The 21752-nt window shown below is 38.1% G+C and overlaps 2 protein-coding genes across 7 annotated transcripts; one reads left to right on the forward strand and one right to left on the reverse strand.

Moving 5' to 3' along the window:
- Positions 1-45: 45 nt before the first annotated feature.
- Positions 46-5914, reverse strand: c21h2orf69 (chromosome 21 C2orf69 homolog). Its single transcript, XM_028435941.1, has 3 exons — positions 5318-5914; positions 2250-2488; positions 46-1470 (listed from the first exon to the last, which is right to left on the reverse strand). Exons 1-3 carry the CDS (start codon positions 5528-5530, stop codon positions 1011-1013), a joined length of 912 nt encoding a protein of 303 aa, XP_028291742.1. The 5' UTR covers positions 5531-5914; the 3' UTR covers positions 46-1010.
- ftcdnl1 (formiminotransferase cyclodeaminase N-terminal like 1) lies at positions 5414-21374 on the forward strand. Of its 6 annotated transcripts, none has more exons than XM_028435935.1 (7): positions 5434-5552; positions 10014-10100; positions 12348-12466; positions 14317-14412; positions 14818-14973; positions 18301-18489; positions 20931-21374. In XM_028435935.1, exons 3-7 carry the CDS (start codon positions 12352-12354, stop codon positions 21365-21367), a joined length of 993 nt encoding a protein of 330 aa, XP_028291736.1. In that variant the 5' UTR covers positions 5434-5552; positions 10014-10100; positions 12348-12351; the 3' UTR covers positions 21368-21374. The 6 variants fall into 6 exon arrangements, with proteins under 6 accessions (XP_028291737.1, XP_028291736.1, XP_028291739.1 ...); XM_028435938.1 differs by lacking the exon at positions 5434-5552 and adding an exon at positions 5574-5694; XM_028435936.1 differs by lacking the exon at positions 10014-10100 and having other exon boundaries at positions 5414-5552.
- Positions 21375-21752: the final 378 nt, after the last annotated feature.

Consider the following 21752-nt stretch of genomic DNA (forward strand, 5'->3'; position numbering starts at 1 on the left):
AAAATACGCCACAGTTTTTGGAATAAATACATATCTGTGCTCAAATTAACAAAGGAAAGATTTTAATGAAATGTGCAACATTTGCTGACTTAGGGATTTTACAAACGGCAGGGAGTCGTAAACAAAATGGAATGCTTTAAGAGGTTACTATCCACTTGGTGTAAACATGCTTTTGAAGCTTATACAAACAAGAAAAGTCTGCAAATAAAACATTTACATGCACTTAAAGACTTCCATTCTCTGCCATTTAGTTTCTAAATGTTTAGCAGACATTTTTTACACATTAGATTCATTGAAAGAAGCAAAGCAGTGACATAAATTGTGGTAGGCAAAAAAAAATTTTTTGGAACCCAGCACAAATTGTATCTAATCAATATTTGTCCTTCCTGATACATTTGATTCTGCACTACAGTAGTGTACATCTTGCCATAGGAAAATGTATTTTCTGCTTATCAATGAGATTAAATCTCACCATGCTACATTTATACAATTATTTTACTTCCACAACAATTGCAACCAATCGTAACTTTTCACGACAAGATAGAGCCACAATGTGAGACTTTGATTTTTACTCAAACATGATTTGGAATCAAACTAAAGTGTTTCACACACTAATCTTTTTGGTTCATTGATTTGTTCTGAGATGGATGCTGCAGGATGGAGTTCACCCTGTTGCACATTCACATGTTCAAAGGCTCAACACAGTGCATGAAACAGCCATGAGGTTTAAATAGAAAGGACAGAAGCTTAAGTGATTAGCATTTGAACACGTTCTCAATCACACAAACAGCTCATGTGAGGAGGCCTCAGTCGATTATAAAAGGTTCCTTTGATTCAAAGCAGGTGTAGAAGATGATAAAGGGTCATTTTTCCCCCAGGTAATGTGCACGGGGCCTTAGTGGGGGAAATCAGACCCTTATCTTAGAGAGAAGGTGGCCATCATCAGGGTTAAACACTGAAAAGCTGCAGTTAGCCACATGAACTCAACCAAGCAGCTCACATCACCAAACTCAAAACTCCTGAATGACCTTGAAATGGTTGTGGATGGACGGAGGCTCGTCTTCAAAGTGCAACTTGTTGCTGGGACAAGCGCCGAGCTCCTCAAGTGTTTTAATGAAGAGTCCGTGTTCGCAGCCCACCCAGGCTCGCATGGGGTCACACACCTCGTACGGGGTCACATGGGCGTGGACCGACACACCGCTGGCAGCTAGCTCCTTCAGCACCTGCTTGTCCGTCACCCAGTTCTCACTGCCCCCAGGGTGTCCCCCGTCCAGCCAGAACATGTCCGTGATGCTTTCAACAAAGGGCGACATGTGGGGGTCGGCGCGGGCTCCGGCCAGCTCGTACACCATCTGGTTCAGGACCACACAGCCTTTACTGAATCCCACTATCATCAGGGAGAAGCCTGAGGGGGTGCTCTGGAGGGGGCATGCCAGGTTGGCTTGCTCCATGCCATGACTCAGCAAAGCTCTGCAACCAGAAAAACAGCTCAGACTGCAGAACACAGGTGGGACGAGTACTGTGCGATATGGAGAACATTTTATATCCCGATATAGTATTTCTTCCTTAAAATTACATGAAATGAATGGAAAACTGCTATTCATTATATATATATATATATATATATATATATATATATATATATATATAATAATAATAAATGGTATTTGTACTTTAACAATCTTCTCAACAAAGAAATATTAGTGACTTTTGCTACATATACTGTTGTCACGTGTTCTGCTTTGTAAATTTGTATGTGGAAATGCCACCAAGGGGTGCAAGAAACAACAATGACCACTGCTATTGTTTTAAACCGTACCTGTAGTGAATTTTACTAGTAGAGGTCTCGTTAGGTCATATTTTCAAAAGTCCTTCTAGAGCAGCAGGAGATAAATTAACAGAGTCATATTGGCTGTAGTGACACAGTTTGTAGATTCTGGTTCTCTCCAGGGGACCCATTCTGACCAAAAGAAGCAGCGTTTCACTCCTGCATACCATAGTGTCCTATTTCTGCATCTCTGTCATGCTAAACTAAATATCTACTGTTCATGTCTGAGCACGTCCTGGCCGCTGTTAAATGTAGAATTAGGCTGAGAATCTGATCACATTAAATTAGTGATATAAATGATAGAGGGCTATATCGTACGGTAGACGTTTTTATATCGCACCATGATATATATCGTTATATTGCACAGCATTAGGTGGGAGTGGGACTAATGATTCTGTCACACTATCAGAAGGTGTCAAACCTCAGTTGGTGGAATGCTCCAAAGTTGGCTGAGTACAGACAGTGCTCCGGCGCTCCAAACATGTTACTCTCCACAAAGTTGTGGTAGCAGCTAAACTTGTGGAGGTACATGCGCGACGCTCTCACCACCCAAACGTGTCGGTCAGGGAAACGACGGCCCAGCGTGAGAGCCACCTGCTCTAGACTCCACCGAAGCCACTGAGCACCTTCAGGCTGCATCGCCATGTCCTCATGGAAGTTCTGCACAATAAACAGTAAACACACACAAAGCATTGGCTCCTGGATCTGTGTGAACCACATTAAACAGCTGCACAAACAGCACATCACAAGTATTTGAAAGAAAAACTTCAAACAAGTTGGATGCTTAATTTTTACCAATTGTTCCTTAACAATTCAATAGGCCCACCGTACATTTTTTATTTGATCTGATAAATGCTTTTTTAGATTTAGTTTAAATAAATCTGAAATTGTTTATTATGAAACAGACTGATTTATTGCTTGTGTTCATTGAAAAATATGTGACAAGGTTCTTGAACAAATAATCGTATATTAAATCGCAACATCGTTCAGCCCTAATCTGGACTCAAAAGTGGGTCACAAACCTTTTTTACCTGGGTTGGAAGCATTGGCCAATCATATTTGTGTTTTCTAAAGGGAATATTTTCATGCTATAACAGTATTTGACTATAAATTTATTTATTTATTTTTTTTATTTTTTTTGGGGGGGGGGTGCATATTTACGGAAAATGTGTTGATTTACAGCTTTTTGTAAACTGAATTTCATGTTCAAATGTTGAGCTTGCAAAATAAAGCTGTTCCTCTCTTTGTGTTCCTAGAAAGCAGTTCTTTGAAACTAAAATGTGAACTGCCTGAGGTTCTATTTGCATAATTTTGGTGGCTTTGTAAAAAAAAAAAAAAAATAGATTACATGACTTGATATTAATGCTGGAGATTCAATGTCGTGCTCATTCAGGCTAAAAATAGCTTTTTGAAAATGAGGTTACTGTACTTACTGATTACTGTCTAAACACAATCATAAGGATAGAACTGTAAATAATACAAGAACAAGTTCCAACACTTGAATTACATTAGTACCCATGACTGTAAACAGTTACGCTTTACTTGACATCACACTAGTGAAGAGACTGCCCACCAATAAGAACTAATAACTCTACATACATAAGTCAAGTTATTCATTGATAACTTGTCATCATAGTCATGAGATGTGACACGAGTCCAGCTTTCGTGAGTGTACGGAGGCAGTCGTACAGTAAATTATAAAAGGAAAAGAAGAGGAACTACAGATTGTAGCGATAGAAGAGAGGATGAAGAGAGGAAATTTAAAAAGTTGGTCTTTTATTCATAATAAAAGTTAGACTTTGTGAAACATTGCTTATCATGCAACAATTGGTGCTACACAGAGCCACCTAGTCTGATAATAATCATAACCAGCTACCACACACGCAGAAGAAGATTTATAGTCAAACTTAATTCCTTAGATATTTAACTTATATTGAATGACTAAAAATAGATGAAAATGAATAAAGAAATGAAAACATTTCAATATAATTTTGTACATTTTGTTCATATAAAAAATCCTACTAATCATCCATCGACACAATAAACAGCATGCCTTTGATCTTCACTCACATACTGTACCTACTGTTTGGAAGTACTTCAATGTGTGCCTTTACTCTTTCATTTCAGTCTCACACATACAATACACTGCAACTGCTAATAATGCAGGCCATTGGCCCATCCTCTGCTTCAGTGCATTGATGACATCTAAAAAATAAACGCAATTTCTACCTGTTAAACATTCACAGAGGTCATCTGTCAATGACAATATTCAATATGAAAACTTATAAACCTAAGAGCCATATATACATAACACCCCTGCAACATCTGTCCAGCAGGAGACATAATCAATGTTCAATGTCAAATGCTGCCAGAAAATGCAGATATTTTTATGTCCATGTCTTTGATCTGTGTAGACTTTTCTAGTTTGATGTTTTTCTTAAAAAAAATTGTACTTCCGAAGTTCATGCACTGGTGGGAATATGTTTTGAAGAACGATATTATGATTACATGATTGGTTTTCATTTTAGAGTGGCCTTCAATGACTGATTTATGTTTTTATTTTACCTTTTATTTGCAGAGTGGCACTTGTTTGTTCTTAAAATAGGAAAAGTTGGTTTATGTTATTGGTCTTTTATTGCTTTCAAAAATATTATATCGGATCGTTAGCATGAGCTCATTATCGTCTATTGCAGTGGTTCTCATACTTTTCAGACTGGGGACCCCCACTGTACCTGAACACAGACATCAAGGGACAACAGATGCAAATTAGCATTTTGTTAACTCTGGCGCATTTACAATATGTCATTTTTTAACACTTGTTCATCAATGTGCACTGTCCCTTTCAAATAAAAAATAAATAAAACATTGAAGACAGGGTTATCTATAAGGGGGAATAAAGGGAAGATATTTTTGGGGTCCATCCATAAAGTTAGCAAAATGATGGTCCATTGTTCTATGAATCTGTGATAACCACATTTATTTATCTGAACAATATCCACCATCATCCAGGAAGTTTAATATTATGTGCACCTTAGTATATCATCTTAAAGATCTAAATCATTGCCCTAATTAGAAATAAAATGGGTTACAAGTTACTAAAAATGGTGGAAAAGGTGGTGGAATGGGATTATAAAAACCATAAAGTTAAATTTGTTTAAAATCCATATTGGCTTAAAAATGACATCGTAACTTGTGAGCTGCTATACCATTCTATCTATCTATCTATCTATCTATCTATCTATCTATCTATCTATCTATCTATCTATCTATCTATCTGTCTGTCTGTCTGTCTGTCTGTCTGTCTGTCTGTCTGTCTGTCTGTCATGTCTAACTCTACTTTATTTCTTATAACTCAACATTGGTGGTTTATCAAAAATCTCTAAAATAAAACCTAACAAACAGCATGTAAAGCTACCTTCGGGGCTCAGAAGGACTAAAGTTGGGTCATCAAAGTGAAGCCAAGCGGATCAGAGACCGACACCTACTCACCTGAATATCCCCGTGAAAGAACACCACATGCCGGCTATCTCTCTCCTCCCCCGCCGCCCCCGGGTCTCCGTGAGGCCGCAGCAGCAGCAGCAGGTCATTGGTTTTACTGGGGACGTGACCAGGAACCGCCAGCAGCCTCTGCAGTGAGCTGTGGGAGCCCACATCCCGGGGAGCGGATGCGACCAGCCCGCTGAAGTCTGTGGAGGCCTTCATGGCAACAGCCGCAGTTATTACGGTGAAGCTCTGCTAGTTAGCACCGACAGTAGACAAACACGATGATTTAGCATATTCTGCCTGTGCGATGTCACCACCGATCTCTGTCACATCACTTGAAAGCGCGTCGGTAGAAGGAAGTGAAGCCACCCGCCGCCATATTGGTAAACCGAAAATATCACCAGAAAAATATTGATTGGTTCAAGTTTGTAGCATTGATATCACACGATCAAAAGGTGGCGCAAACACAATATATACATCTCTGTAGTCACTGTAACGCAGAGAACATACTGTACAGATGTTTTCTTCATTAGACTCTGCTCAGCTAAAAATGATACATGACGTCACTGAGCTGCGGAGTGGGCAGGGACCGTCTACAAAGAGTGCTAATCATTTGCCTGACAACCGCTATTTACCGCTGATTTTGCAGTCTGGCTGATTTTTATCGCGTAATGCCCAAATCCTGCGCAGTATTTGGCTGTCACAACCACGCCTGGCTGAAGGAAAAGATAGACTTTTACAGAATACCGACAGAAAAAGACCAGAAACGGAAGTTATAGATCCAAGCACTGAGGCGAACAAACGTAGATGGAACAACATGAAGCCCAAAATCAAAGTGGTCGTAGGTTTGCAATAGACATTTTGTTGTGTATTTTGGGGATCTAATTTCTTCCTGATTGATTTTATGACATTTATTATGAATTTGCTTACATCTAAACTATATTTTATTCAGTAATGACTAAAATGTTTATGGCTAGTATGTCTAACTTGAAGACAAGCAACGTGAAATTAACAGTAAATATGCAATGCGTTGACTTGTATATGAACTGTAAGTATATTAAATAAACAAATGTGCTCCATATCCTCATTTATGTTTTAATTAAGTTATTATTATTATTATTATTATTATTATTATTATTATTATTATTATTATTATTAGCAGCGCTAGCCTTGCATAGCCACATCGTGTAACGAGCCAATTATCATGATGACACAGGCCTATATAGACACAAAAACACACATAATGTTCAAACTCTGAGTATGTTCAGGCTCAAATGAGGGAAACTCTGAGTATCTCATTCCTAAACGTGATGTATGTTCTTCTCTGAGTATGTCACCATGGTAACACTGTTCGTGAACTAAACCTGGTCGCTGGCAGGTTTTATCAAAGAAACCCTGGGTTTCTACCTGGCTCCGCCCACCTGAACACTTTAATGAACCTTGACACTTTTCTCTGAAACACATTAGTAACATCACACACCACAGACGTGTTCACATCATTACTAATGTTGTGTTGCTTTGTGCAGACGTTAGTTTTCTTTATAACAAGTGAAAGTCACTGAGAGGTTGATCTGCATTAAAACATCTACTGATGTCTGTAGTAAAGTTCACTGAATACAAACCTGTGGATAATATAAAGGAAGAGATGATCATTTAAATTAATCCACTTTTAAGGCTCGATTGTTGTTTTATATTGTTATACAGTTAAATCTGTAGATCACACATCTTTGAAAGTATGATGGTGCAGTGAATTGTGATGCTGCTCTTGGCAGTGATGGGTCACAGGTTCGCGTCCCACTTCAGTGTTTTTTAATGACATTTTTTAAGACGTCGAGATGACTCTGGCAACAATATTACATTCAAAATCAATATAAATGATTCGATATCAAGCAGCAGTCACTGTCTTTATATCCAGTGTAACAGGAGGGTTCTCTATGCAGCCATCCTTTGCTGCTTCCAAGTCTCCTCAGACACATTTTATTCATATTATTCACCGCTCGTCACGTCATTGAAGAGATAAAGTTATGAAGCGACCAAAAAGTTTGACTAATTACGGGTGATTTAAGCCACTATAGTCACTGAAGACTGAACACACTTTTAGAACAGGCTGATATTCCTCAAACACCGGCTTATTTCACCCATTAGGGTGAAGAAATCGCTCTTTTCCGGGTGGTTGTCATGGCAGCTTGGGTAATCTCTGATTCATTGATGATAGCTTTTTATCGCGCGCGTGCATGAAAGTAACCCAAGGTTTACATACTCAGGGTTGATTGACTCATTTCACACCAGCTGTAATGGAATTTGATACCCAGAGTTTACCATCGCGGAGTATGTTGACTCAGAGTTTATGGATTAACTCAGAGTTTGTTAACCCTCCTTTATGGAATACCCCTAAGGCCATGTTGTCGGATGGCTTTTCCATGAAACTTGAGGTGCTTGGTATGGACACGATTCTAAGCCAACCAAATGTAACTTCCCTTCATATCGGTGCTTGGCCTTTGGCTCTAGTCTGCTGAAATATTTGTACAACATTGAGTAAAACCTTTGTGTTGTTCGTGGTAAATAGTGTTTAAAGCGGTTGTCAGGCAAATGTAAACCCCTCTTAAAATGGCAAAGGGTGTTGCTAAGGCAAATGTCCCGGATGATGATGTCACCGCAAAAAGGTGTATATTGTGTTTATCTAGAAATCATGTAATATGTTTGACAGGCCATGTTGATTATTCCTCAAAAATGTATTTTAGGAGTATATAGTTTTGGGAAATTATGTGAATACATTTTTTTGTAAATAAGTTTAACCATTAATTCTGTAAGTAGTTAGCAATAAAACTGTACTACATTGAAGAAGATAAATCAGACAGCCTTTATTCCATCCCCATCTAACTACTACCGCAAAGAAATTTAGAAGAAAAATAAATAAATAATAACAAACAAACAAACAAATAAATGAATAACTGAATAAATGAATAAATGAATAAATACAATTTTTGTCCAACAGAAACAGGTAAAAAAAATCAAAATAATAAGTCACCCAAAATGACACCTAAACAGCCAGCTTCGGACACAGTAAACCCAACCTGGCAACTTGTTTTTCCTCTGTAAAGTTGAAAATGTAGTGGATAAAATTACTGATATTTGTGTGAAAATGTAGTAATTCAAAGGAAAAAGTCTCCAGAAAAGTACAAAGTATTTTTACTCTGTTTCTTCCTACCTTTGGAATAAATACAATATACAATACACAATAATCAATACTGAATGGCGCATTGATTAACAACCCTATAGAGTTGAAGTCCTTGACCGCCATCTTGCTATACCTAATGCCAGGAGGGCATTGTAAACAAAAGAAGATTAAAGGCTTCTGATTAAATGGGACTCTTTTCTCTCCGTTGTGACGTTCAAAATTGGATGTTGCCTGGTTCAGTTAAATACAGTGAATTAAGAATAATGACAAATCACTAACAACACTGCTAATAACTGATGATAGAAACACTTTTGTTGGTGGCAGGTTATAGTCTGTGGTTTATATATACATCCCCAATTGACTTATGTTCTCTGTTTGATTCCAATACATTTACACTGCTGTATTCAGCTCTAAACCTATAAACTTACTTTACTGAAACTCACCTTTTGTGTAAAGTTTGTCCTTTACTATTTAAAATCAAGCATTCTGTCTCCCCTTTTATCTAAAATAAACATACTCTTCATCAAATTGGTTTATGAGGAACTTTCTACAACTGATAGTTGGCTTACACCCACATTGTTTAAATGATTGAAACTGCTCTTTATTTTGTATATATTTCTATTGTCTTAAAATTAATGTTGTGAACATAATCCAATTTAACGGTGTGTTTTCATAAATAAAATCATGTGAAACTTAAATGAATTTGAGCAGCCAATTCATACGTCCATTCATCGTTGTTCAGGATATTTTCGGTGTACTAATATGGCTGCGGGTAGCTTCACTTTTTTTTCCGACCAACGTACTCATTCTGGTGGTATGATAGAGATCAATGCGCCACAGTTGAGTGCGGCGTTACTGCGCATGTCTGTTGCTGTGAAAGATGAAGATGGCAGGACTGAAATAATTCCCTGTCGTTTTGGACTAGTTGGAAAACAGGCTGGACACTCATTTTTACAATGAATCCAAAACTTCCTCTGCTGCTCTCTCGTTTGTTGCTTTCTTGTGCGGATGCAAGGCTTCCACTAACAACATTGAAAGTAAACAAGGATCACATATAAAGAAAATTGTATTACCATTAAGATTATTAAGTACAAAAGCCCAGCGAAAAATAACTTTTAGTTTCAGAGCATCCAATCCTCATTAAATGTGTTATCATAATCACCTACCACAATTATTAAAGAAAAAATGTCTGTGATATGATTCATATATTAAATAAAGAAGTTGTTAGAATTTGAACACTAAAGATTATTTGTCGCATTATATGCAAAGGGGCACAGACTGTAAAGTTGCGCATGCTAAAATAAACAGCAACTTTTTGCAACAAACCATGTTGAAAAAACGTATGTGAATTTTGATTGTTACTTTTGACCAGATTTGCAATATTTGGGAAATTTCTGATATTTTTTTCTGGTAAAACTAAAATATCAATGTTAAATGTAAATGTTAATCTAAATATGAATGTTAATTATAAATGTAAATCCATCCATCCATCCATTTTCTAACCCACTTGCTCCTGTTTTACAGGGTCGCGGGGGTCTGCCGCTGCCAGTCTCCGACTCTCATTGGGCGGTGGTACACCCTGGACTGGGCGCCAGTCCATCGCAGATAAATGTAAATCCTAAATATTAAATCTAATTAGATGTTAAATGTGAATCTTAATCTATTTCTAAATGTTACATTTAAATGTCACGGGTGAAACTAAATACTTAGCTAATATACAAATTCACCGGAATAAGCTTTTATGTTGTTCCGGTTAATTAAATATTTAGTTTGACCGTCACCCATGACATTTAGATATAACATTTAACATTTAGATTTAACAGTAATATTTAGATTTAACATTTAGATTTAGATTTAATATTGACATATTTTTATGAGAAAATAAATATCACAAATTTCGCAAATATTGCTGTAAATCTGGTTTAAAAAAAACCACACGTGTTTTTTAAACGTAGTTTGTTGCTAAATGTTGCTGTTTTTTATTTTAGCATGCACAACTTTACAATCGGTACCCCATAAAGGTAAGTGATTTTAAAGCGCAGTGCACAAACTTTAAGTTGAAAAGGGCAAATGATTGGAATTTCTGTTTCCGGAAAAGATAAGTTTGACCAAGTGTTTATTACCAGGAGGGAACTATCTTGAACTTTGTGCAGTACTTTCGCAAACGTGAACGAGGATCAGTGAGATCTACAGCTGAGCACAGTAAGAGCTTTACTGGTCAGGCTCGTTTCTTTCTGTCCTATACCGATAATAACATCATATAATGCACTGAACATGTTAGTATCAGTTACATACACAAGAGGCACTGAGAAACAGCCAGGGTAGACTTTGATCCTATGTGAGACAGATGAGCAGCACAACAGCATTAGAACACTGTAGATAAGAAGACATTGGAGAAGGTAATTCACTTTCTAGGTCATCTGGACTATGATGATTAATGAAATAATCAATCAATGAAATCACATTCAATGACTCAAAGTTTTTGCAACTTTTAATTTAAAACTATTTTTTTCCTCCCTCAATGCACAGACCGCATGTAGAAAGTGTTACTGCACAGCGCCACACACTGTCTGTGGATGGTATTACTATTAATACATGTACTAGATCACGGCTCACCAAGAGAGGTGGAAAAAGTACTAGTCTTCAGTACTACAGTAAAAGTATAGATACTTGAATAAAAAATAACGCTGGTAAAAGTACCACCTGTGTTTTGTGTGGGAGGAGTTTGCAGGTGTCCCAAAAAAAAAAAAAAAAAAAAACAGGACTGGAAAAAAAAAATCAAGAAAAAAAAAAAATTAAGACAAGAAAATAATAATCAAGACACACGTATGGGAGGCCGGTTAGGAAAAAACACAGTGAAAAAAAAATAAAAAAAACACAATGAAAACCAAAAACACACAGCCGTACTTTTATTCTCTAGCAGCCTTCAACAGCTTTTTTCCGGTCACATCAACCAACATCCGGTAACACATCTATCAACGTCCGGTTACACATCAATGTTGTTTTTTTTGTTGTTGTTTTTTTTAATGCGAAATTTGTTTTAAATTTCAGACACGCATTTTCATTGTGAAAAAACATCCAATCAGCTTTATCAATGTGAAAAAAAGATGTAAATTGTAGATATATTTAAAAAAAAAAAAAAAACGAAAAAAAAAACAAATGCATAAAAAAATGGATTTCAATGTACAAGTGCGCCATCTAATGTGTAAACATAAGGTTTTCGTTGTGTGTTTTTGGTTTTCATTGTGTTTTTTTTTCTTCACTGTTTTTTTTCCTAAACGGCCTCACACACACACACACACACACACACACACACACACACACACACACACACACACACACACACACACACACACACACACACACACACACACACACACACACACACACACACACACACACACACTACTCTATGGGAGGCCATTACTCGTTATATCGCAATAACTCTTACTAACTTCTAACTTTTTAAAAAAAAAAGAAAAATTCTATTTTTTTTTTTTTTTTTTTTAGTGGTGAGTGAAAGTTAAAAAAAAAAAAGTACATGCTACTAAATGTATTTAAGTAAAAAATTAAAACAAATGTCCCTAATGTTTTTTAACTTGTAGAAAACTGGTACATGGAAATAAGTTAAATCTGTTACCTTTCAACACCTGTAGAATTTAGCACACATAAACATAACATTTGTAAATAAAATGTTTCAAGAAAAAAAAAATGGAAATGCTCAATTAAACCCAGAACAGCTTTTAGTTTAACATTTTTAAAACTTGAAAATGTTAACCATAAAACTAAACCTGCCTAACAGAAAAAGCTACATCGTAGATACCACTGAATGATCAAAGCTCTTTATTTCTGTTGCAGAAACATGATGTCCAGTTCTTTAGGCAGACGACTCGTGGCGTGTCTACTTAACGTCTCTGAAGCCCGCAGAAAAGAGCTGGTGGAGACAGTGGCTAAAGCTGCATTGTATAACACTAAAGGCAAGTCCAGTCAGTGTGATCACCTCATTGTCAGTGTCCTGTGATTCTTTTAATGCAGGGGTCACCAACCATGGACCATGTGAGGGGCCCTCAGGCGCTCTAGTTACCAATGAGCTCCATCTAAAATCCGATTTATTTTCAAGGATTCAATCTCACAAAGATAAATACAGTTGATAGATGTAGACAGTACTTAGTAAAGTGAAATACTGCCGATGAAGTTTTAGTAATAAATTAACCATTTTTTAATGTTTGTTTTCACTGAAACATTGTAACAAATGTTTTTAACTGTTGCAGATCTGGTGTATGGTCACTGCTATGTTGATAATGATATATAAGAAATATTTTTTAAAAAGCAAAGTGTATTTTCTATCAAATGTAATGTAAATGAAACTATTGTACAAATTAGGAGAAATAAAGTGTTGCATGTACTTGAAATCTCATAATTTCCTACCTTTTTATGTTAGTGCTTGCCTTCCTTATGATCTTACCCTCTAATTAAAGTGATAGAGTGAAAATGTAGTATTTAGGAAGTGCTTTTCTAACTGGTGGTCCTTCGGACTCAATGAATCAAGGAATATATTTAACTCTGGACTCTAGATGTAATAAATGCATGGATTTATTTTTCAGCATCACTCTGGGCCAAGATATTCCTGCGTTTACAGATATTACAGAGGTGGAAGAAAGCTGTCCTTGAGATTTAAAGGATAAGTCGGTATCAAAGATAGCACTGTGGTGCTGGGTGACAGAGTAATGCCATCCAGAGACATTATTTGGACCAGAGCTGAGAATTGGTTCAAGGGTTGGTGCTTGAGTTACAGTTTGTTGTCATTGTGTCTCATGTACCAGTATCTCAACAACTGAGGACAAACTGTAATATCTCTGTGATGTCTTTTTTGTGAAGCTCACTTCACAAAGCAGAACTAAGAAACTTTTTTCACATGAATAAATCCTTCTCATAGTCCCTCTGAGGGTAATACAAGTGTTTAATGGGTGATTGGGGGTCTTTCATCCCCCCCTGCTGTCTCTGACCACAAAACCACACTTGCCACTTTCCCTGCCTCCGGATCGGGCCAGTCTCGCAGCTCTGTTCTCGTTCTTGCGACAAGACTTACTGCTTTGCGACAGCCCAATACACACTAATGGTGGGTTCACACCAAACGCGACTGTAGTGATTGAAGCGACTGCAGTCGCTTCAATCACCCGTGATGAGTCGCTTGAACACAGTAGTGTTTTTTAGTCACTCCATTACTTCATCACTCCAGTGACGTCATTACCAGGGAACAATTTTGTGTGTGTGTGTGTGTCTGTGTATGTGTGTGTGTGCCTGCGCAGCAGGGTGACAGTGGAGACAACTGATTGATCACTTATCATAAACAGTGCTGTTTTTACGGTAGAAATGCTTAACTTATGGAGTTACTAAAGGATGAGTTCACTCAGAATGTCGGCTTATTCAAGAAGGTAACCTCTTTGATTTTGCCCCAGTAAGTTGAGGAAGCCTCCCGCTGCCCGTCTCACCGTTGCAGGAGGGAGGAGATGCTGCCTTGGGGAGTGTTTACGACAGTGACATAACCAAAAGGGACCTTTGTTCTGCTTTAATTATCTGATTATTTCTGTTTGAACATTAATATCAACAATACCAATGTCATATCCTTTACCTGTAAGTGGTCAGAATGATTTGGCTGACTGTGTTGTGAAGGGAATAAATACACATTATTAGGAGGTGATGGAGGCAGTGGTTTTTGATTGACAGTTTGAATAAATCCCAACAGTATGTTTTCCACGACTTCACCATCATGACCAGTCCCTGTGTGCTCTGACTCTGCTCCATAAAGACTTCTCTTTTCTTTCAGGTCTGAGACGTGAGAGGACAACGGTGCTGAACATCTTTAATGATCATGATTACAACCGCTCCGTCATCACCATTGTGGCTGACATAGATTCTGTCAGTAAGTACGTAAATCTGTGTTTTGAGCTGAGGCTTCATTGAAATGGAGGATCTTTACATTCCTGTGCCTTTGTTTGTAAGACACACAGAATGAGAAGCTTGGTGTCACTCCACTGCTTCAGCAGGGATTGGGTTCCTGCTCTCCAATCCTTTCACACTCCAAAATCTTTGAATAAGCTTTGGCAGGGATTTAGCCCACAAAAAAAAGAGAGAACACTTTTCCAACAAAGATAATGCTGAAAGTATTTGTAATGGAGGGTTGTTCAGATCACAACCTGCTGACACTCAATGCAAAGCTGTGGAGCTTTACTGTTCTGCAGATAACAGACGTGTTCAATCTAACATTCTCATCCAGCCTTGGTGCAGCAGCTTTCTCAGTGTCACTCTCCGTTTGGATTCTTCTTAGGGGAGGCGGTCCTGTGTGCGTGTGAGACTGCGTACAGCTTGATCGACATGCGTGCTCACACAGGGGTGCATCCCTGCATGGGTGCCGTTGATCTCATACCCATCTATCCTCTGGGAGAGGAGGTGGGGGTGGAGGACTGCGTCAGAGAAGCTTGGGGTGAGATGACGTTCAAGCACATGTATGTGATTCCATGATCAGACTTAAATTATCCTGAGTGTGAGAAGCAGGGTTGAGGTCAGTTATAATGTAATCACCTAATTGATCATTATTACAATTATGATGTAATCATAATTGTAATTGAAAAAGCTATTGTTGTTATTATCATCATTTAAATTTAATTGAATTCAAATCATTGATTTTGTAACAGTAATTGGTATAGAAATTCAATGAAAACTGTTAATTACAATTGAATTTAAACACAAACCTGGGGAACCATGTTACAGTTCTAAGTCTTTCACATACAGTATGTAGTTAACAATTATTTAAATATGTTTCATATCAAGTTTTCCCTGTCACTTCTCATGGGCGTCATCATGTTATCATATAGATGCTAACAGAAAGCTAACACAAGGGGAGAGTTATGTTTCATGGGCTTATTTATTTCAGGCACGTAATTGTGTGTAATTGTCGGAAATAAACTGAATAAATAAATAAACTTTAGTAATTGAGAATGTAATTGTAATCGATTTTCAGGGGTAAACGATAATTGTAATTTTAATTGTAATTGGAAACAATGCCAGTCAGCGTAACTAATTGTTTTGTAATTGAACATGGATAATTGGAGACGTAATTGTAATTGAAAAATGTTTTTTACCCTAACCCTGGTGTGAAGTGACACAAATAGTTTAGAGACTTCATTAATGTTTTGTTTTTAGTACACTGTGACGACACAGAGCCTGAAGTTCATTCTTTACCTCTTTCCTCAGCACACTGCTAGATTATTGTCATACCAAAATGAATGCTGCAATGATTGAAGACCTTTATTTTTTTGTGGCACTCAGTGCTAAATGCTAATAAAATAGGCATAGTGCTTGGGTCCACTGAGAACTGACAATCAAACTAAAATCATCTTCAAGCAGATTCTGTATGACACCTATAACAGTCCGTGTTTTGGTTTGTGCTGCTGAAAGAGCAGACGTGCAGTTCAAGTGCTTATTTGAGGGTTTTGGAGTGTTTAGATATCCATACAAAGCAAGTGTGAGAGGTCTGCATCTTATCTCACCCAAACCGGACACATTTAACAGCTGCTTAAACACGTTGTCACATTTTGTCAAGGCTCTCTGATAATTTCTATTGGAATAAACATTAAAATCATTAATTTCTTTTATTTAAAGGGGACATATCGTGCTAAATCCACTTTTTTAGCCCTTAAAAGCATTTTGATGTATATTTAGATTGTTTAGAAGTACAGAAAAGTTCAAATTAATCTCTTCAGGTGCTCCGTTGATATCTTTATATTCTGTTTTGGTCATATTTTTCAATCTGTTTCGATTTTTCGATTCTCTATTACGTTTTTTGAACAATGTCAGCGGAACTGCCAAATTAGGACATCGACTCCAGGCCCAACACTTCGAGCAATCCGCCATTTTTATTTCTCGCTTTTATTTTGTAGTCCAAGCTCAAGGATGCAGAAGTTACGAGAGGATAAGTCAAAATGTTTGGTTGTTGGATGTAGTAACCCACACACTTCATTACACCGTCTCCCAGCATCAGAACCTTTTCAAAGTGCCTGGTTGAGTTTTATTTTTCACGGAAATGTACCCACATCTGTGGGTAAGATCATTTTTGTGTGTGTGAAGCACTTCAAGGATGACAGCTTCAGCAACCTCCGCCAGTATAAAGAAGGATTTGCCGGAAGACTTTGTCTGATTGAGGGTTCAATTCCTTCTATCTTTGGAGACGACGAACAGAGCACTTCAGTAAGCTGTAAATAATGCTAAAAAGTGTGATGATAAAACGTCCCTGTCATTGTTTTGTTAGCATTAGCAGCTGCACCGTCTTCATATGTTAGCGCTGTGTGCTCGTTTTAAATCCTTGATGATATGGCCTAGGTGATTTAATTTAAGTCTAAAGTATTCATTAGTCATTTCATTTTGCCATTTTTGTCTCCGAAAAGACTGTATTAAAATGCATTTCGTGACGTTAGCTTGGCGCTAGCGTTAGCTCGGTGCTTGTGTTAGCTCACTTGTTAGGGTTCTGCAGGTTCATCATTTACATTTTCATCTCGCTCCGCCGAGTCTAACTCTGGCTCAAACATGTAAAGCTGGATGGACAAGTCTTCCGTTGTTGACATTTTGTAAATAACGTGTAAATAAACTTTTTCTGCGCAGCTACATAGCCATATCTCTTCTATCAAACTACAAAAATGGCCGAGCAGGGTGGAGTTGAACCTGGAGAGGGGGCGGGGTATGAAGTGTCTCATTTGCATTTAAAGAGACCGCACCAAAACGAGTTGCTCTCAGAAGCACATCAGAAAAGGGTAGAAAAGGGGTCTGGGGAGCTATAATAATGAGGAATTCAGACCCAAGCAGTGCAGTTCCGCTTTATATAGACCACAACTGTATGATTTATATCTAAAAAGAAAGGATTTAAAACCATGATATGTCCCCTTTAAGACGTTTGTTTAGTTTTATTTGAAGTTAAACATAAGTTCTTAACATCTGCTGGCCAAATCCAGCCTGTCAGAGCATACAGTCCAGTCCACTGAAAGATTTAGCAGAGAATAAATATTGTAAATAATTTTTCTCTATAAATGTTTTTCCACCTTTGTTGATGAGAAATCAGGTTTTCCAATTAAAAATTCATTATTTGTCAGAGGATAGTTCATGTAATTTCCCATTCTGTCTGACTTGAGAGTAAATTAGGCTGATGTGACTCCCTTTGATTTGCTTTCTGTCCATTAGATTTTGGGGCAAATTCATTTCCTGTTACTGAGAACTGATATGTGGTCCTGAAGCTGGTATTGATAGCTATAATGACTTTCAGTGAATGAACATCCAGCATTTGCACACAGAGAGAAGAATAAGAAGATGCATTAAATCAGATTTTAGGCTGCATTATACTTCAAAGCTGGCTTAGTATTATTATTATGTTGTTGTGTTAATGTGTGTTATGATGTTTTCTCAGAGAACTTGTATAGATGATGACACATCCTGTCACTTCCTCTGCTGTTGTTCAGATTCACAGTTTACCAGTTGACTGGGTGGCATGGTGTCTGGCTGATAATGAGCAGTGGCACAGCACGTGGTCTGTGTGTGAGACATGTGCGCTCCCTCTGCTTTTCTGTGTGATTGGAGTGTGATAATGAGCAAGCTCATTAACTACAACTTGCATGTAACAAACAGCCCATGTTTTGGCTTTTCACTTTCCTCTATCAATGTGAATGACGTCCTCTGAGGTGTGTTTCGTGTCACGCTCCCGCTGCTAGCATGTTTCTGGGTTTGTGTAATGATGGATTCCCTACATGTCCTTTCCTGTGCTCAGCCGTGGCTCAGGGACTCACAGAGAGGGTCCAGGGCAGCAGCATCTTCCTGTTTGGTTGGGCTGACTCCCCGCTGCAGCGTGGCCTGGCCCAGAGGAGGAAGGAGATGGGCTGGTTCAAGAAGACGCCAAACTTGGAGGCGATCCAGCCCGACTTGGGACCTCAGCCACAGAAGAGGTTTGGCCTCACAGGTGAGTTTAAGTCATCTGATCGACAAAACATAGTCTGTACTCGAAAAGGAAAGGAAATGTTCAAGCTTGACAGAATATGAAAACTACATGGATGGCTGCAATAAAAAGTCAATACAGTGAACAAGTTGACAGGCGGTGTGGATTAGTTCTCCATTCACCAAATTAGGTGAAGTATCAACATGTTTACCCTGTGAACAAATCTGTTAAAATGTTGAATAGAAGTCAACCCTATATATACAGTATATATATAAACATAAACCACCATAAACATAAACCACCAGTCAAAAACCATCCTTTCTACTTCCAAACAAAAACATAGAGTTGAAATTTGCTCACAGCACATCAAATAATATGGTTTAGACAGTAGGTTCTAGCATAGACAACATTATTATGTATCTATTTTTTTTTTTTACTTTTCTGTCTATTTGTGTCCATTATACCCACAAAGCTTGACCATACAAACATGGGTAAAATGTGATGTTTAAAACTATTGGATGATACTGGGTGGATATTACCCAGCAACATTCCACCACTCTGTGGACTGGCACGTCCGACCCAGATGTTTCCCTCACTCGCTCACTGGCTCCCCATGGCCACCTCTGAGCCCCACAGCAGCATTACACAAACCCTTCACTCTGCCCTTGGCATCACATATGGAGCCTCTGCGAAAAATTGCGACCTTTAAAAGGCTCGCATTGCCCTCATGAACAAAATAACCTCGAACTAACATTATAACATCAATGTTTTAATGGCAGTTATTCAAAATATATCAATTTGTCAAAGTGTTCCACTTCCACCTTAATGTTAATAATACATGATGTGAGAAGAGTTTGTATAAAGGCGCTCATATGTGATGTCTGCCCCCCTGTGTGCGCTGCGTACAACTTCACAGCAGAGGTCCTTTCACGAGTTGAATGCATTTTACAAACAGTTGGGATTTCATTAGCACTATGAAAGGACTTTTTAAGAGCAAAAGACTTAATTAGACAGCCAAAACTCATCTGAAATTTAGTAAACGCTTCTCTTGCACAGGGTAACAGGGATTGTTGCCAGTCCCAGAAATCCAGTGTAAACCCCCCTAGATTTGATACCAAATACCAAAAGCATGGAGTCAGATTCAAAGTGTTCGTTCCTTCCCGTTTTGTATTCAAACAGTTGACAAAATGGTAAGTCCCAAAAAAATGACAGGTACATTTATCAACCTTGTGTCAAAACGGGTTCAGATTTGAGTGTACATTTGGTGGTACGACGGCACAAATGTGTGATTTATAAAACATTCGTATATGACCAAATGTGTACAAATGATCAGGTGTTGATAAATGCGGCGGCTGAATTTCATCATCATTAACATGTTACGCCCTTAAATCTTCCTGGTTGGTAGGCCCCGCCCACTGAGGTCAAACAAACACTGGCAAGAAAAGAAAGGAAATCCTCACATGTGAGGTGAAGCAAAACAAAGATGGGCTTTTTGGCAGTGTGAAAACTGGTGTTTAAGGTCTAGTTTTGCAGAATTCCTGTTTGTAGCATTTTGCTGCAAGTTTGTATAAAGGCGCTCATATGTGATGTCTGCCCCCCTGTGTGCGCTGCGTACAACTTCACAGCAGAGATCCACGAGACACACGGAAATATACAGTTTATATCAGCATCAGCTGTCCGCACGCTTTAGGCAATGAATAACATGTTAAAATAAAGGAACGAAATCCGTTGATGAAAGCGCCGTTAGCCAACTTCACCTTTACTTCATCATATTATTGATGAAGTTTAAGGTATACTTTACATTTGAAAAGCATGAATGATACACTGCAGTGTTCCCCCAGTCCAACACAGCGCAGAAGCAGTGCTGCACTCGTGTGTGTGCGCACCGTTGAACCACTCCTGCTCAGACAATAGCAGAGTTTATTAGCAGAGTTTTCTGTGAAAGGAACAAAGTGGGCTATTTGGAAATTCAATAAATGTGGTTGAAGTTGTTTTAATAATCTGTTTTGATCTGTTTTGAAAGTATGTCTGCTTATGCTTCATTGACAGCTGAGGCTTGTTTCATACTTTATTTTCAGTCTCAGTCAGATTAGGCTGTGCGGCACTGCAAATTCACTCCCTCAGATTTGCGTACACGAGCTCAGATCTGACTTGAGATCAAATCGTTGCGTACGCTCATGTCAAAATGGATAAATACTGAAGTTTGCATGAATATGGTCGAACGTATGTCCTACACTCAGAATGTAGGAACAGTTGATAAATAAGCACCACGGAGAGCATGCAAAATTCCTTCCTTGATGTTATTAATAATAATAATAATAATAATAATAATAATAATAATAATAATACTAATAATAAGAGATCAACTACTCAAATTAAAGTGTTACATGTAGGCTGTAAGACAAAAGTTGTATCGTGTACAGTACATACATTGTTACAGTATTGATGGGGGTGTTTTCCTACAGGTATTGGGGCAGGTCCATATGTTATGAACTGCAATGTCACTATCGACACCCAGGACATGGTCTTAGGCCGCAGCATCGCAAATGCTATCAGAGAGTCAACCCCAGGAGGTCTACCTGGTGTGCAGGTGCTAGCCCTGCCTCATGAAGGAGCTGTGGAAATTGCGTGTAATGTAGAAAGTGTGAAGAGGAATCCAACCGACAACCTTTGTGGAACCGAACCATGGCCCTCATTCAGTATCGGAGGTGAACTGTACTGTCATGCTCCAGCATCACTCATCACAGCAACAGTTGCTGACCTGGCTGGAAGACAGGGGGTCACCACAAAAGGCACTGCCCTAGTGGGGTTCACCCCATTCGAATGCAAGGGCTTTGCAGAACTAGCGCTGTCTCAAGGGATCGCTGAATTCTGGAAAGAGCAGCGCAAGATCAGGATGTGAAAAGACAAGTGTGAAATTTCAAATAAACAATGAAAATACTTTTTGTAACCTTCTTTATGTGCTTCAAATGTATTTATTTAGAGGATAAGCCCCTTGAGATGAATCATCTCATTTTTGAGGGGGTCCTCAAGATTGCAACAAATGACAGATACAGCAAAACAGACAATAAATAATTACAAAGTACATAAAAAATACAATATACTCACACATACAAACACCCACACTTTCTTTCAGTTCATCATATTATATATATACTGTATATACACACATAAATAGAAACATACACATATACATACATACACAATCTATGATCAAAAACACTGACATGAGTTCTGTACAAAAGCATTTTTAAACAAAGGCAGAGAAGTTAGAGAGTGAATTTCTC

The sequence above is a fragment of the Gouania willdenowi genome, chromosome 21 (genome assembly GCF_900634775.1).
Source record: "Gouania willdenowi chromosome 21, fGouWil2.1, whole genome shotgun sequence".
Lineage (NCBI taxonomy): Eukaryota > Metazoa > Chordata > Actinopteri > Blenniiformes > Gobiesocidae > Gouania > Gouania willdenowi.

Bases quoted from the DNA above. Each gene is read 5' to 3' on its own strand.
- c21h2orf69 (XM_028435941.1), bottom strand. From the start codon at position 5,530: ATGAAGGCCTCCACAGACTTCAGCGGGCTGGTCGCATCCGCTCCCCGG. The intron at 2,489-5,317 runs GTGAGTAGGTGT...TTTATTGTGCAG, and splicing joins TCTTTCACGGGGATATTCAG to AACTTCCATGAGGACATGGC. The intron at 1,471-2,249 runs GTTTGACACCTT...TTCTGGTTGCAG, and splicing joins GGAGCATTCCACCAACTGAG to AGCTTTGCTGAGTCATGGCA.
- ftcdnl1 (XM_028435936.1), top strand. From the start codon at position 12,352: ATGATGTCCAGTTCTTTAGGCAGACGACTCGTGGCGTGTCTACTTAAC. The intron at 14,413-14,817 runs GTAAGTACGTAA...GATTCTTCTTAG, and splicing joins GGCTGACATAGATTCTGTCA to GGGAGGCGGTCCTGTGTGCG. The intron at 14,974-18,300 runs GTGAGATGACGT...TCCTGTGCTCAG, and splicing joins CTGCGTCAGAGAAGCTTGGG to CCGTGGCTCAGGGACTCACA.